Genomic DNA, 13,449 nt, shown 5'->3' on the forward strand with positions numbered 1-13,449 from the left:
CTCTTATACCAGCCGTGTCCATTCAGCACCAAGACACCAGGGGCTGAAGCCAACAGAGGAACCAAACAGGAACAGGGCATGAGCAAGACCTTGAAACACAGGGCAGCTGGGCGAGCAGACAAGGAGACAGCACTAGAATCAGTGGAAGAACCAGGTCACGAGGTCTGGAACTGGAAAGCAGATTAAAGAAAGATAATGAAGAAATAGCCCCAGAGAGGTCTGTAACTGTTTGCTAACATCAATCAGGAAAAGTTTCTTGGAATCAGTCGTTTGCTGACCACTATAGAGAAATTCTCATGCAATTATGGTTGAAATCTTTCAGTCTGGTTGGAGGCTGATGCCATTAGACTTTCTGAGAGAACAGTTGTACACTCCTTTCCCCAGCCCATAACTTATGAACATAGTGCATCTGGCAGAAAGGCAGACTCACAGACAAAAATTTCCTAAGAGCTTCATGAAAATACAGACCCAAATGAAACCTGACCTCAAGCTGCAGCTCTGAGGCAATGTCAACTGTCAGACAGTGGGCAAGAACGACAGTGAGCCAAACTCTGGACTTTCTGCTGCTCATCGGTGTGCCATGAACTCTGCTACATTTAACGTACAGCCATTATCCATGAGCAACACCAAAGCTTTTGGTTGTAATGACTTGTAAGCAATATTGGAAGCTTATTTGCCAGTTTTATATGGAAAAATCTGTATGGACTCACTCTACGTTGAAAAACAAGACCTAAACAACACATACAATTGAACCAAGAGGACAACATTTTAAAAAAAAATTGCTTGTATGTGTAGGCATATAAAAGCGTAGAACTCTGCTAAAAACAATCATTGCTTTTAAGCACTGCTGCTGTAACAGAGAATCACAGGCAATTCGATTTCAGGCTACTGTACGCATATGGATTTGATACGCAGTCATGGGTAGCATGTACCTCTTGCCATTAGGGAACTTGCAATGAATTTGATATTAAGGGCTATAATTATAAGTTAGCCTGTTTCACCCCTATAGCGACATTTCAGGTCCTAAGAACCCAGTTAGGTACATGGTTGTGGCTGGGGTAGGGTTAATTTTCTTCATAGTAGCTAGCATAGGGGCTATATTTTCAATTTGTGCTGGAAACAGTGTTGATAACAGAGGGATGTTTTGGTTACTGCTGAGCAGTGCTCACACAGACTGGAGGCCTTTTCTGCTTCTCACCCCACCCCACCAGCGAGGAGGCTGGGGGTGCACAAGAAGTTGGGAGGGGACACGGCTGGGACAGCTGACCCCGACTGACCACAGGGATATCCCACACCATATGATGTCATGCTCAGCATATAAAGCTGGGGGAAGAAGGAAGGGGGGGACGTTTGGAGTGATGGTGTTTGTCTTCCCAGGTAACTGTTACACGTGATGGAGCCCTGCTTTCCTGGAGATGGCTGAACACCTGCCTGCCGATGGGAAGTAGTGGATTAATGTGTTTTGCTTTGCTTGCATGCGAGGCTTTTGCTTTACCTATTAAACTGTCTTTATCTCAACCCACGAGTTTTCTCCCTTTTACCCTGCTGATTCTCTCCCCCATCCCACCAGGGAAGAGTGAGTGAGCGGCTGGGTGGTGCTCAGTTGCTGCCTGGGGTTAAACCATGGCAGTCCAGGAGCTACCACAGGCAAAAGCAGCAGCTTTTTTACTACTACTAAGAAAAAGCAATTAAGAGGCCATAACCCTTTGCAGTCCCGAGGGATTACGAAGTGAAAAAATGAACACCACTCCCCAAGAGAGATTTCCTACAAAGTTAAAACTTTTAAAAGGATTTTCTACTGCTGTCAGATTAGGAAAACTGACTTTTGAATTCCAGTCCATCAATGACTACCCAGATATTTTTATTCCTTGTACATGTTACAGCAAGTTGTCTCCCAGAGGTATTCAAGTTTAAGAGGCCAATTCTCAAAAGCAGAAATATTTGGAGTGTCTTATTCCCCCTCCCCCGTGGCCACGTTGTTTTTCAAAACCCAGAATCCTCTCAAAGAGAGGAAGACAATAAAAGAGTGCAAACTCAATCCTAATAAAGAAATTAAGATTTTGTTTACTTAAAACTGAAGTCCAGTTAGTTTTGCCTGTAAAAACAAGTATTTACAATATTTTGTCAATATAGCTAGTTTCATCACTTGTAACACTTATGCTGATGCTTCAGTTCTGAAAAGCTTTTTTTGCTTCTTCCTCTGAATTTTGCGTGGCTTCTTTTTATCTTTAACAATTGGCTTTGACTCTGGTTTCACGAGCTGTATCTCCACTGGCTTTTCTTCAGCTGGAGTTTCAAAGACCACTTCAGTGGGATCTTCTTTAATAAGCACCTTACTCCCGATTTTCTTAATCTTTTGTACTTCCTTCACTTGCTGTTTCTCTCTAAACTTAGCCGCCACTGACAATCTTATCAGACGTCGATGCTATAAAAATAAGAATTTAAATTACATCAGGTTTCAAATGAGCAAGATGGAAGAAATCAGGTATTAAAGAAAAAGGTGGTATTTTTCTCTGCTTAATTGTCAGAATCCTCAGTGTAATGCCATCTTTTCAGTGACATGAATTTTGCATTCATTCCATTTTTACAAAACTACTCTGTTCTCAAACTGTGATCAGTTAGGGCACTCTTTTCTACAAAGGGTCCCGGGGAAAGGCATACATGATTCTCCCGCACATACTGCCAGATCAGTTTTCAAATTAGTGGCTACATGAAAGAGAAGACAAAGACAAAGCTGCTTACCATATTTGGGGACCGGTAATGGGGATTTTCATATAGAGTTGGTCCTCCAAAGCTACCTTGGAAGATTTTTATGAGGTTCAGGACAAAACGAGGCCCAATTTCTACTAGAGATGCATCTTCTTCTATTATCTGCAATAAAAAGAACAGTCTCTTCATTTCTCACGGATCGAATCTAAGTATATGACCTTGTGGGCACCCTGCATACGACAATACACAACTGAATTTAAATCCAAGATACGATGCCACTGAAGCTGATAAGCTAGACTTGTATAAATACAATTCTGTATATAAAGCAGTTCTTTTAGGTTCAAGCAAGCACTTAGAGAGTACTAGGTATTTGTGAATTCCTCCTTTAGAAAGTAAGCTCCAGCACACTTTGGGTCAAAGCAGCAAGTAAGGTTAAAAGGCAAGCAAAGCTTAGGCTTTGGCTAGTACTTCCCATTACCGAGACAACCATCACAGAATCACAACTCACAGAATGCAAGCTGAAGTACACAGACCTTAAACCAGCTCTCTCCAGAGATAAGGGAGAAGATAAAGTCATTTTAGGACACTGAAATTACTTTGTGCAAGCACTAGGCGTTAGCATATCCTGATAATAATGATTCTTCTCGTTTTATTGTAATCAATAGATTTCGTATGAAATTACTCCACTGAGGTCCTCTTGAAGAACTAAAAGACCACTAACCTGGTAATTCCGAAACCAGATCCTCTCGTCTGTTACAGTGAAGGTGAAAACATGATCTACAAAAGGCTGGCTTTTGGGGTGATACTGTGGTGTACTAAATATCTGTAATAAAAGGCAGTACTTCTAAATATCTGTAATTTAACAGGCCAAACATAAATGGATCAGTTTTAATTCATTTTAATTTACTAAGATCCTGATCCCAGGTTACATTTCGAAACTCAAAACTTAATGACAACCGTCCCAGTAATTTTAAGCACATGACCCTAATCCTTTAAAGATTTTTTGCAAGTTCAGAAGTGTAAAACTACTACTTAAAAAACCTTGAGATTTTTAAATATGTTGCCAAAAAACATTTCCAATGAGGAAGAAACACTGGGCAGCAGAACTGCAGACTGACCTGAATAAACAATTCTTTTAGCAGGGCATAGTGTGGCTCCTTGTCAAATGTCTACAAAGAAAAAACGTAATTTTACATACAAAGCCAAATGCAACAGTCACGCAAAGAAAACAAAAGCATACTCAATGACATAAAACGTGTACTTACTGGATCAAAAGACAAAAGGGGCCGTGAGCCTCTCAGGCAGTTTCCCGTCATCTTCAATTCAGCCAGTGTGTGAACTACAGTGATTTTTTTAAAAAGATCATTTTAGTACTTACAGAAAAGCGTACAGACAAGAAAGCAAGAGTCCAAACACAATAATGCCAACCAACTTACCGTTCTGCACTAAGAATTTAGCTGATGGTCCCTGTGGTGTATTTGAAAGCCTGCAGAGGACAGGTAGTGGGCAAAAGAAAAATGTTAACAGCAGCCAGAAGGTATGCTGGATTTCTGCAGTACACTCCAACCAGTTATTTCTGTATTGAAGTAATTTCAGTTGCTTTCATAGCATTATTGAGTTCCCTTAACATACTTACAAGTACTTGCTTTCTAAACTATTTTGTAAAATGCTTCTGTAAATAGTCTACAAAAGCTGATCATGCATTGTAAACTTCCACTACCCACAGAACTGCTGGACTAGTACAGATTTAACCAAGCAACGCTATTTCATGCATCTGCACTATTACAGTAAGAAACTTTAGAGAGAATGGAAGCATCCCCAGCTATATATGGAAATGTAAGAAAACATAACATTTACTTACCACATATAGAGATCCTGTTTCTTTTTGGCTTCAAAGAAGATGCACTTATTGCAGTTTTTCATTTCACACACCTACACAAGAAAAGCCAAATCAGCTATTTACAAAATTCTGAAGATATTTTAAAAAACTTTCCGCATTAATCTCTAGTATCTTCCCCCCTCTGAAACCTAAGTTCAAAAGCAAAGGTCCCGTCTTAATAAATTACACCTACTGATCCCCAAAATGAAGTTGAAGCACTTGTTCTGTTGAAAATCATCTCACATATTTATTACCAGGAGTAAGCTACAAGCAATCTGATAAGCTCTCCAGGATATAAACACTAGAGCAGGCGCAGGCACAGGCACTGAGACATTAGGTTCTAGTTTCAGAACTATCAATATCTTACTACATCGTTTGGCCTGGCTGCGTATTTGTTCCTTGCTTGCTTCAAGTATAAACTGTAATACGCCTTTCACCTATACCGAAAGGCACATTCTGTCTTATTTCTTCATGACAAAAGTCTATGTTTAATTAAAGGTTTCATTTTTGTTTTATTAATCAAAAGTCAACTTCCTGTTTTAACAGGAGCACTTTTTGAATATCACTAATTTTCATCTATGAAGTTACACAACTGCTATGACTAGTATGAGATCCTTTGAACTTGGTTGCCCTTTTCTCTTGCACATTGAATTTCCAGAGAAAATGAAAAAGAAGCGCTAGTTAAATCCTGGATTACCTCATTAATTACAAACAACTGGTCTTTACGGTCCATTTTAGTATCTGGAAGACAAGAACAACATTTAGAAGGCTGGAAAACCAATTTAACACAAGAAGTTCTTTAACAGTCAGTCCTTTCACAAAAATTTTACTGGTTATAAACAGAAGATTAAGAATAACTATCAAGTTGTTTCAGCCACGTTATGCAATAAATAAACCTAGCAACAGAAGAATCTGGGCACTTACAGGACTGAGGCCATAGGAGTCATTTCGCAGAAAGTACTGAGATACAATGTCAGTCACTGTATCTGGGGGTTGGTGTTTGTTTGTTTAACATAAAAGTTTCATCAAAACAGTTATGTACTACATTTTTAAAAAGAACAGGTTGTTAGAAGTTCTTGGTTTAAAACTAGTCTGAAAATGTAAGTTACGGACGATGCCTAACCCTACCTGCTTTAGAGTGAGGCATCAACGTTCTTAAGTCTTGCATTAGGTGCCTCGTTCTGAAATTAATTCCACGAGAAGAGAAAATAAGCACTCGCTCCTTGTTTTTCCATTTACCCTAGGAAAAAGACACAAAAGATACATAGGAAAAGGAGTTTCTAACCTAAAAACTACTACAACGGAGCAACAATAAACGTTTGAACTGTAATTACAGAAAAACACAGTAAGAACATTTGTTATGAATATTATGTCCCCATCTGCACAGAATCAGTCTCTCAGCAAGGGTGCTAGCTTTCCTACAGAACACAGGGGCGTAAGTTTTTACAGGAAAAAGTGTCATCCACCCTGCTTCAGTACGTTCCCACATAAAGCCTTTCGCTCGTACAAAACACGTAAGTATTAAGAAAGCCATATGCAATATTATTTGCAAAAGGCATCCCGCCTTCCCTGCGGAGTGACCTGAGCTACAGCCTCAGAGCACAATTCAGCGTCTCCTACAGCAGAGCATGCGACGAGATCGCAGACTTCAACGTGCTACTTTTCCTTTCTCTTTTAAGCAAACTACAAGGCAACTATTGAAGCCTTCTCAGGATGATTCCTAAATGAAACGGGCATAACGTCCACATATCCTTTGTGCATAACAGAATTACCCAACTCTCTAAAATACTTTTGAGATTAAGGTAACGCCGCTTATTTACATTGACCAGAATAACGCTCTTCGCAGATTTTCACAGAAATAGCATACCATCGCATGGCACTTTTATTTGTGCTGGGATTATAAAAAACATTTAGGAATAAGCCTCTCTGCCCTCTGCTTGGCAGCTGGGTTCCCCCCAGACACCCCGAGCCCCGGTACCGCTGCGGACAGCACCGCCTTCCCCATGCAGGCGAAATGCCTCCCCAACGCACGGCCCAGGCATGGAGCAGAGGTGCCCCTCCTATGGGTAAACGCCGTCCCGGGCAGGGACCAGAGCGGCGACACCCGGCCCGGCCCAGCCCGGCCCGGCCCGCTCCACCCTGAGCAGCGGGGCCGGGAGGTACCTGGGAGACGGGCGGCGGGATGCTGTACTCCTCCGGGGCCGGCTTGGCATCCGGCTCGGGCGCAGTCGGAGCCCTCTTAGCTCGCTTCTTCGCCCGCGCCGCCGAGCCCTCATGCTTCCTCTTGGCCGCCGCCATCTTGTCCGCACCACGCCGTGCCCGCCGTCCCTCGCACTTCCGCCCGCCGGCACTTCCGCTCCCCTCCGGAAGTGCCGAGCGCGCGGGGGTGGCCGCCATGCCGCTCTCCACCCAGCCGCCAGCCAGCGGCGAGCCCTACGCGCTGGCCGCCAGCCTGGACAACGCCCGGCACCTCTCCAGCCTCCTCAGGGCCGTCCACTTCCAGGACCACGCCACCTGCTTCGCCACCGCCAACGGCCTCCGGGTGACGGTGGAGGACGCCAAATGCATCCAGGCCAACGCCTTCATCCAGGTGGGGCTGCGCCCCCCGCCCGGGCGCCGGGGAGCGCTGAGGCCTTAGAAAGGCGCCGGGTACGTGGTAGGGGAGGCGCACGGCAGGGTTACCCGCGGAGAAGGGGAAGCTTTGCTGAAGTGGCGGCCCAGCGGCGGGAGCTGAGGTGAAGGAAGCGCTGTGGCGAGGCTGCGGTCCCTGCTGAGGCGTTCCTGCTGCCGAGGGGCCGAGCTCAGCGCCTGCTTTGTTCACGCACGCCTGCTTGCGTGGTGGGCTTGCACCCTGTTTAATGTGTTGGCACCGGCTACGCCCACTGCTCCTTCCCACCGCCCCCTTCTTAGACGCGTGAGCAAGTTCATAAAGTACCTGCCTATCTTTAAGTGGTTTTATTGTGTTTCATCCCAAAGCCAAAAAGGTGAATTTAGGTTAACTCTGAAAGAGAGTACAAATTCGCAGACACGCATCTTCAGTGTATCAGCTGAAGCGGGTGCTTCATCACAAGACTGGAGCTGTTGTTGGCCCTGTTCGCTCTCTGATTCTGCCTGTGCTGAGCTGTGTCCAGAAAGGGCGCTTGAGAGGTTAGGCGTAGACAGAGGATCTCAGCTACCCTGAACTGTCCGTATAGGCAGCTTTAAACAGCAATCTAAATTATTTCTTTTTAACTTGCATTTAATATAAGATCAAAGCAGCCTTGCTTGCTTTTCTGCTACCTCTTTGGTAGCTGTGACTGCTGGCTTTGCTTAACTTTTATTTTTAAGGTGCACTTTTAATTTTCTCTCCTTTTCACAGTGGTTTACTTTCTGAGTGTTTGTTTGTTTGTTTTTATTTCTTTAATGCATATCTAATTTGTAAATGGTTTTCTTCATAAGAACAGGCATCATGCTGGTTCCTGTTTTTGAAAGCATGTATGATACTGGGGATGTAAATGGAAGGGGTGAGGAGTATTTTATGATAGTAACTCAAACCTAGCTTCACCTTTCTTCTGTCCTTTGGAGTCTGTGTCTTTACTATCTGTGAAGCTGCAGCCTGAGTGGTGTGTGAAGGGGGAGAAGCCTGAGCCTCCCTGTTCCTGCATCTCCCCTTGTTTTCTCCCGCCCCTTGCTGCACTGTCCTTCTTTACACTACTTCTGTATTTGTTTGGTTAGCTTTCTGCTATTTCAGTGAGTTAAGCTGGCTCATGAAGTGGCCAGCACGTGCTAGTGGAAGTTACGCCGTGGGCACATGTGGGCAGAAGCAGAGAACAGTGACTGGAGGTTCCTTTGAGAGTGTTGAGCTGTTAAGTATAGAATAGAATAGTTCCAGTTGGAAGGGACCTACAATGGTCATCTACTCCAACTGCCTGACCAGTTCAGGGCTGGCCAAAAGTTAAAGCATGTTGTTAAGGGCATTGTCCAAATGCCTCTTAAACACTGACAGGCTTGGGGCATGGACCACCTCTCTAGGAAGCCTGTTCCAGGGTTTGACCACCCTCTCCATAAAGAAATGCTTTCTAAAGTCCAGTCAAAACCTCCCCTGGCACAGCTTTGAACCATTCCCACGCGTCCGGTCACTGGATGCCAGGGAGAAGAGCTCAGCACCTCCCTCTGCCCTTCCCCTCCTCAGGAACCTGCAGAGAGCAATGGGGTCACCCCTCAGCCTCCTTTTCTCCAAACCAGACAAGCCCAGAGCCCTTAGCCGCTCCTCACAGGACATGCCCTCCAGCCCTTGCACCAGCTTTGTTGCCCTCCTCTGGCGGCATTCAAGGATCTTCACATCCTTCGTAAATGGCGGGGCCCAGAGCTGCGGGGCCCAAGGTGAGGCTGCACCAACGCTGAATACAGCGGGACGATCCCCTCTTTTGACCAGCCGGCCGTGCTGTGCTTGGTGCACCCCAGATGCGGTTTGCCCTCTGGGCTGCCAATAAAAATCCATAACTGCTTTTTCAAACACAGCTCACATCACCCTGCTTTATTCCTGAGATATTGTGTTCTTGTGGTTACCACAAAGCAGCTAGGGCCCAGCAGCAAACAGGTGTTAGCCTGGAGTAGTTTACTCCCATCAGACTAGTCAGAGGCATGTTTCTGCACATGTTTGAATGTGGTGAACTCACTGTTCTGTGCTTACATATTTTTATTATTTGAAATGATTTTTCATACTCCAAGTGAAGAAAAGTAAATAAATATTTTTCCTGGAGAAGGGTGACACTTCCATTTTATAGTTCCCTGAATGTTTCCAGCTCCGAAGTAGGCAGCTTTAGGCTTTAACATTTGTAGGTTGTTTTTAAACTGTAAAAGACAAGTGTTTAGGTTTTCATGCTTATACCATGCTACTTTGTTTCAACTGTTGCCTAATTTGATTTTACTAGTTTTGAGGGTGAAGACCCATTTTTTCTTTAATCGATATTGTGTTACATGTAGAAATCACTTTTTATTGGACTGATCTCTGAAGCGCTGAATTTAAGGAAGTGAGTGTAAACTGTAAAATAATCACAGAAACTCCCCTCTATTCATCTCTTTCCTTTCTCTTATAGGCAGAAATTTTTCAGGAATTTGCTGTTCAGGAGGAATCGGTGACGTTCCGGATCAATTTGTCTGTTCTTCTCGACTGCTTGACCATTTTTGGTACCAGTTCTTTGCCAGGTATGGTGCACAGTTACCTTGACAGTGTATGTGTGTCACATGTAACCACATAGCGAAACCTGTACATAGCTATAGGGAGATTTCCAGTCTTGGCACAACTTCTGACTTCCTCACCTTAAGTCCTTCTGAGCATGGCAGCTATCGCTGTTAAGCAGGATCCATCCTGTTTACTTAAGGTAATACAAGTGTGTGCTGTGATGGAGAGAAGAAAGGAGCTGATGGATGCTAGGTCTCTGAAGAACGTATACTTCATTCTCTTTTTCAGGAATATCAACAGCCCTTAGGATGTGTTATCGTGGTTATGGTTATCCCTTGATGCTGTTCTTGGAAGAAGGAGGAGTAGTGACAGTGTGCAAAATTAACACTCAAGAGCCTGATGAGTTGTTAGACTTTGATTTCTGCAGTACAAAAGTTGTTAATAAAATTATCCTGCAGTCGGAGGGGCTACGAGAAGCATTTGCTGAACTGGATATGACCAGTGAAGTTCTGCAGATTACCATGTCTCCAGATAAACCCTACTTCAGGTACGGGAAACCATGCTTTCAACTCAAATGTTGATGCTTGGCCTCTGTTGGTAAGGACTAGAAGTTTTCAGGGTGAAGAGGGGGGAGCTGTTTTAGAATATTGCTTTATTTCAAGAAGAATTGTAATAAGTATAGCTAATCACAATATGCAGTCTAATTAACATAGTAATTAATATATTGACAACCTGGTGTAAGTGACACTCATGTGGACAGTTTAGCGTTTTTAATTAAATAAGGCAAAACAAACAATAGTGTTTTGTGAAACAGCCATTGAGATCTGCAAGATGACTGACTGAGTTTTTTTAGAGAGCTGTGATCAGTTATTTTGAGGTGGCGCCGTTTGTCTTCCAGGTTATCCACTTTTGGAAATGCAGGAAGTGCACATCTGGACTACCCTAGGGACTCTGATTTGATGGAAGCATTCCACTGTAACCAGACCCAGACAAACAGGTTAGGAAGTCTGTGATCAGTGCCCTCTGTGGCAGGTCATGCATTCTTGCTGGAAAGTTTAAAAACCTGTTTTTGCATTACTGTAACTTTATTTCACTAGTACGGGGAAAAAAAAATACTTCCCATCTGATAAAAGTCTGTGTCTGTGATCAAAAGCTAAGTGATAACAATGTCTGTCTGGTGTTGTTACCAGGAAAAGAGCAAATTAGCACGTTGCTAACTTATTCTGTGGCTTTAATTGGGAGTAATGTTTCAGCTCCTGTCTGCACAATGTATTTTTTTCAGATAACTTTTTTCCCCCCCCCCGCAGGTACAAGATTTCTTTGCTTAAACCATCTACAAAGGCACTGGCTTTATCTTGTAAAGTGTCCATTCGAACAGATGCTCAAGGATTTCTTTCACTGCAGTATATGATTAGGAATGAAGATGGCCAGATCTGTTTTGTGGAATACTATTGTTGCCCTGATGAGGATATTACTGAAGCAGAACTGTAGGTGTATGTTTTGGCGTCTGTATTATATTTATGGATATATAAAATACTATATTTTTTTATAAAACTGAATGAAAGCTGTGAAGATTGATAGACTTGATATTGTCATTTTTTTAAACTTTGGAATTAGAAATACAAAGACTTCCTTTTTATTTCCTTTCTTAACCTTGACTCAAAAAACTGAAGCTGAAAAAGCAAAAAGGGGAGTTGATCTCCTATAGCCAGTGATTCCAGCAGAGATGCTAAACTGGTGTTCATGTAATACATTGCTGCTTTTTACAGTGTTCTCCAAGAATTTTTGTTTGTGTTTTCTTTTTTGTCTTTGGCTTGTTCTAAGCAATTACACAACGGAAAATCTGAATACTAGCTGTATGTTAGCCAGTTAACTTTCAGTGGCTTAAAAATAAAACCAAATTTGTCTTGAAGAGGTTGGCATTTTCAGACTGATTTCTTAATAGCAGCAGGTGGTTTCTTTCTGGCAGATGCTGACATGTTTTGCTGGTGAAGCCGCTAGGCTCCTCTTCATCTTGATTAATTCTTAATATAATACAATTCCTTGGAATTTCATCTGATACCAATTTACCCTTTTGTCTGCAGTACTGGTGTTGAATTGGTAAATTACGATAGAAGTGAGGATTTACTTACTCATTACTCAAACTGCTCTGGCAACGTTATTGTTTTGTATCTAGTAATTTATTACACATCCGCAAGAATGCTGCTGCTGAAATGCTTCTGTACGTACATGTCCCCGTTCCTACGCTGCTACTCTCTACTAATGGTGTTAAGAATCATAAAAAGACAGAAAAGTTACATATTTGGAATTACTTCTGGAATGCATTTACCTTCTCAATAGCCTTTTTCAGCAACAGGAGTGACTCCTAAACTGAAGTAAAGGAATGTCTGCCTGTGTCCCATGGAGTGGGTATTCGTATCCCTGCTAAAAATGGGCCTAACCTCTTACTCACTGAAAAGGGAGTGTGGTTTCTGGAGAGTTTTCTGCAGCGGCCAGCTTTTCAAAACAGTGAGGTGGGCTGTACGTAGGTCAAAAGTTGTGCTTCTCCTTTCACACCTCTCCGGTGCAAACAACCTGCTCAAGACAGGAGATCCCCCGAACCAGCTGGGCTTTGAACCAGGTGCAGAGACTGGAAGTCACACTGCAAGAGACTGAAGTCTTCCTGCCTTGCTGCCGTGGGATGTGATCCAAGAGTCAGCGGTCTCCGGGTAGTTTCTGCAGCTTGAGGCTGTAGTCGAGTTTTGTTGTTTGTCAGAAGATGAGATCCTGCTTTGCAGATGTGGAAAACAGTATGGTCATATGTTACTGCGTTCGCTGTTCCACAGTTCAACAGAATCCAAGTCCTTTGGGTTTATTTTAAGTTTAAAATGCTTCTGGTGACCATTTTTCAACCCCTTGCTTATGTCAGCAAGAGTATACTGTCAGAGTACACAGTGTCAACACTTCACTTTTGTTGTCTTCCATGCAGATCATCCATTTATGGCAATAAATTTTACATTTGAAAAACAAGTACAAATCTTTGCACTACAGGACTGATAAAGATATGTAATGATATTCTAAATTACTCTTAATTACTGTCTTTTTTTTTTTTTTTTTTTCAAACTTTGGTATAGGTGAATTTTGTTTTGGCTTACTGTCTCAATTTCTCTAGTGAAAAAAAAATATTATGGTCTCTTTGGGAATTATTAGTATTATCCTTGACTACTGAGTGTTAAGAATGATCTACATAATCTCTGGGTGACAGGATAAAAATGAAACAGAACACATCACTTTCTTAATGTGATTTATTTTAGAGTATCAAAGTTCCTTGTATTGTGTTCAAGGACATTTCTGTGGCCTAACATTTGTACTTCTATATAATTGCCTACAGATGTACTATATTACTTCTTAAAATAGTACTTTTAACAATTTCATCTATTATCTACCAACAGCGATCACGGAAATAATATCCTAGGGAGTTAGAACACCACAAAATACCAGAAAGTAACTGTTGCATTTCATGAATAATAGCTGTTACAGACATGGACGGTTTGCGCAAGGCCGACATTCATACCCCACTGGACCAAGTCAAGGCCCAGACTCACAAAGGTGGGGAGGTGCTCGCGCGCATTGTGCCTCTGTGGGTACGGTTCCAGATGGGCAAAAACGCAAAGTCCGGGCTACAGACTCCTTGCAGCAAGGCAAGGAGTGGATTTAG

The 13,449-nt window shown here is 42.8% G+C and overlaps 2 protein-coding genes across 2 annotated transcripts; one reads left to right on the top strand and one right to left on the bottom strand.

The window, feature by feature from the left end:
- Nucleotides 1-2,044: 2,044 nt before the first annotated feature.
- BRIX1 (biogenesis of ribosomes BRX1) lies at nucleotides 2,045-7,127 on the bottom strand. Its single transcript, XM_087773273.1, has 10 exons — nucleotides 6,752-7,127; nucleotides 5,717-5,828; nucleotides 5,286-5,329; nucleotides 4,571-4,641; nucleotides 4,146-4,195; nucleotides 3,975-4,048; nucleotides 3,828-3,878; nucleotides 3,431-3,532; nucleotides 2,743-2,871; nucleotides 2,045-2,425 (listed from the first exon to the last, which is right to left on the bottom strand). The coding sequence occupies exons 1-10, from the start codon at nucleotides 6,983-6,985 to the stop codon at nucleotides 2,156-2,158; spliced, it is 1,137 nt and encodes a 378-aa protein (XP_087629399.1). The 5' UTR covers nucleotides 6,986-7,127; the 3' UTR covers nucleotides 2,045-2,155.
- Nucleotides 7,128-7,243: 116 nt separating this feature from the next.
- RAD1 (RAD1 checkpoint DNA exonuclease) lies at nucleotides 7,244-11,664 on the top strand. The gene is made up of 5 exons (XM_087773274.1): nucleotides 7,244-8,950; nucleotides 9,667-9,775; nucleotides 10,041-10,299; nucleotides 10,651-10,749; nucleotides 11,060-11,664. The coding sequence occupies exons 1-5, from the start codon at nucleotides 8,921-8,923 to the stop codon at nucleotides 11,241-11,243; spliced, it is 681 nt and encodes a 226-aa protein (XP_087629400.1). The 5' UTR covers nucleotides 7,244-8,920; the 3' UTR covers nucleotides 11,244-11,664.
- The last annotated feature ends 1,785 nt before the right edge of the window (nucleotides 11,665-13,449 follow it).

Source organism: Nipponia nippon, unplaced genomic scaffold (assembly GCF_047370975.1).
Source record: "Nipponia nippon isolate SJK-2023a ecotype South Korea unplaced genomic scaffold, ASM4737097v1 scaffold_39, whole genome shotgun sequence".
NCBI classification, from domain to species: Eukaryota; Metazoa; Chordata; class Aves; order Pelecaniformes; family Threskiornithidae; genus Nipponia; species Nipponia nippon.

What these genes read in the sequence shown, in the direction of transcription:
- RAD1 (XM_087773274.1), top strand. Translation starts at nt 8,921, where the DNA reads ATGGCGGGGCCCAGAGCTGCGGGGCCCAAG. An exon ending in CCAGAGCTGCGGGGCCCAAG is followed by an intron (nt 8,951 to 9,666) that starts GTGAGGCTGCAC and finishes TTTCTCTTATAG; the next exon opens with GCAGAAATTTTTCAGGAATT. An exon ending in TGGTACCAGTTCTTTGCCAG is followed by an intron (nt 9,776 to 10,040) that starts GTATGGTGCACA and finishes TCTCTTTTTCAG; the next exon opens with GAATATCAACAGCCCTTAGG.
- BRIX1 (XM_087773273.1), bottom strand. Translation starts at nt 6,985, where the DNA reads ATGGCGGCCACCCCCGCGCGCTCGGCACTTCCGGAGGGGAGCGGAAGT. An exon ending in CCCTTTTGTCTTTTGATCCA is followed by an intron (nt 3,879 to 3,974) that starts GTAAGTACACGT and finishes TTTTCTTTGTAG; the next exon opens with ACATTTGACAAGGAGCCACA. An exon ending in ATTACCGGTCCCCAAATATG is followed by an intron (nt 2,426 to 2,742) that starts GTAAGCAGCTTT and finishes TTATTTTTATAG; the next exon opens with CATCGACGTCTGATAAGATT.